This window comes from Trichinella spiralis (assembly GCF_000181795.1).
Source record: "Trichinella spiralis strain ISS 195 chromosome Unknown Scfld86, whole genome shotgun sequence".
Lineage (NCBI taxonomy): Eukaryota > Metazoa > Nematoda > Enoplea > Trichinellida > Trichinellidae > Trichinella > Trichinella spiralis.
The window spans coordinates 1-2,515 of NW_003527025.1; the positions used below are offsets into that span (position 1 = coordinate 1).

A 2,515-nucleotide genomic window follows, 5' to 3' on the forward strand; every position below is an offset into this window, starting at 1 on the left:
CGTCATGTTTACAAAGTCAATTAATAATAATAATATGCTTCATTATTTATTTCTCGCTTCACCTGCAAAGCAAAACATTTTATTATATTGCCTTCTTTGAAAACGATCAATAATTGACCTTTTCAGACCAGGTGCATCATATACTCATTTCTCCTCATTATCATCAAATTGAAATTATCAATTTTAAAGCTGAATTTTTTGAATTTAAAGTGAAAATCAGCAAGCAAACAATATGCAAACTTCAAAAGGTTGCCGACAAGGTCGACTGTGCACATCTAGTAAAAGTGAATAATAAAAGAAATTACCAGGGTGAGAGAGAGAGAGAGAGAATTGTAAAACAATTCTCTGGCCCTGACCATACAGTCAGGGTCGACAATTTTAACCACTGCTAACATCCCATAAAAAGAATAAAGGGGAAAATATTCAACTACATCATTCGTTGCATTTATGGGCAGGAAGTGAGCAATTCAGAAATTAACCATATACTTTTGACCTTATAATAAATATTTATTATAATTTAATTTTTGCAGATTTTGGTGATGGAAAAATGCAGTTACAAAAATTGGAAATTCCATTATTGTCCGACAGTATTTGGAAAGTGAAACAATTGGAAGAAGAATATATGAAAGTAAGAATCAAATTTATGTAATGTATCAAATTTTATTATTTTTCAATCGATAATTAAACATTATCATTTAACATAACTTAGCCGAACAACAACTTTATTACGAAAGAGACAGTTTGCCAACTAGTTAAAATGTTCAATAGATAGAACAGTTTAAAATTGTAATTAATTGATTTCAAATGCCTGTAGTAAAAGCAGTTTACTTACAATTTTCAGTACGTCAATGAAGTGCATTTTGTGCATTTCGAATTTCTGTTATATGGAAAGTCTGTTCCTCTGAACCAACTAATGACTAATTTCCATTCCATCGATTCTGCCATTTCCAATAAACGCGTTCGAAAGTAAGAAAAGTGTGAAGACAGGTTTCACTGTTCCTGAGAATTTGAAATTAACCCAATTCCTTTTCAGCTTTGTCAAACCCCACTCATTCTCCAATGATAACGCTTAATTAACTAATTGAATGAAGAATATCTACCACATTCTGACCACGACGACCTGCTATTTTTCAATTCAACACTCCCCATAAGCTAAATAAATGAGAAGAAAATATTAATTTTCGAGCAATAATCATGTGACAACATGTATAAATAAGCTGTCAGGACAATGTTCTACAAAGTACCACTCGAAAGCAGCAAGGTCGTTGGAAAAATGCTTATGGTTGAAATAAATGTATTGCCAATCAGACACGGGCAGACAAGTGCAATTCCATTTAGCTATTTATCATCATACGCAATGAAATTGTCATTTCTATCCGACCTTGATCCGTCTCTTTTCATTTTCTGATGCAGAAGCGTGCAAACACTGACAAACGAGTCATTAAATTAGCAGGGAGTCATTAGATACAATCAGCTACCTTGTCAATTACTACTGTTGCACGCATTGGCAGATATCCAACTGTTCAACTAGTCATCTTTCTCTGCTGGAATTCACACCTCTGACCTGAAGCTTCAATGCAAGGCCCGGCTCCACAGTTGCGAGTGTTCTACAATGCATGCCAACATGCTTGTAGATGGAAAAGTGAATAGCTCAGCAGGGTCAATTTTTCATCCGCTCGCTTGCAGCTGTCGTGAATAACGTGGCAGCCAACAGGCCCACGTTCGTTCGAATCTACAGTTTTTTCCTATTCATTTAAGCACAGGTCGGCTGCAGGTCAGCTTGCGTGTTCGTTCCTGTTTAAGCTCTTGATCCGATTTTTTACACTCGATGAGATCAGTATAGAATCGTTAATTGACTTAATCTGACCAACAGAATCCTGGTATATTGTTTTGACTTTGCTTAACCATTCAGAATCGACCCGAAATCTTATGATCCGATAAAATCGTCTTTCAAAAGAAAGCACATATTTGCTAGTATTTCCTTTTGCGCATTTCTACGCTTCGGCAACCTTTTTTCCGCACACAACGGAAGCAGATGTCCTGTGAAAAATAAGTTTCAAATTCCAATTCTAGACCAAGATTATTAACAATACCAGCATCTTTTTCCATTTGTTAATTATTGTACATGTTTTTTTCTTTGCATTACACTACAACCTGCACTGCAGCGATTGATAAGATTGAAACAAATAACTTAATCTCAACCGATTATTAAACTGGAAAACATATGAGAAAATTGCTTTCGAATGTTCGAATTTTCCACAGCAATTCTCCAACTTATATACAAACAACTACGAAATCAATATATCAATTTTTTAATTGAATTTCAAATAGTTTTACATGTAGATAAAAATGGATTATTAATTTTTTTTTGTTTTCTTATAATTATAAAAAGGGCAAAATGGAAAATTTGCTAAAGATAAATTACTTGGTTATTTCACTTTGCATCGGAAGGAAGAAGTACGAACTGCATTACTGAAAGTTATTTAGCTTTTCATCGACTCACAACTGCATGACA

The 2,515-nt window shown here is 34.1% G+C and overlaps 1 protein-coding gene across 1 annotated transcript; it reads left to right on the forward strand.

The window, feature by feature from the left end:
• The first annotated feature begins 547 nt into the window (after window positions 1-547).
• Tsp_13263 (conserved hypothetical protein) lies at window positions 548-1,408 on the forward strand. The gene is made up of 3 exons (XM_003371052.1): window positions 548-628; window positions 842-966; window positions 1,225-1,408. Exons 1-3 carry the CDS (start codon window positions 548-550, stop codon window positions 1,406-1,408), a joined length of 390 nt encoding a protein of 129 aa, XP_003371100.1.
• Window positions 1,409-2,515: the final 1,107 nt, after the last annotated feature.

Bases quoted from the DNA above. Each gene is read 5' to 3' on its own strand.
- Tsp_13263 (XM_003371052.1), top strand. From the start codon at position 548: ATGCAGTTACAAAAATTGGAAATTCCATTATTGTCCGACAGTATTTGG. The intron at 629-841 runs GTAAGAATCAAA...TACAATTTTCAG, and splicing joins TGGAAGAAGAATATATGAAA to TACGTCAATGAAGTGCATTT. The intron at 967-1,224 runs GTAAGAAAAGTG...ATAAGCTGTCAG, and splicing joins TCCAATAAACGCGTTCGAAA to GACAATGTTCTACAAAGTAC.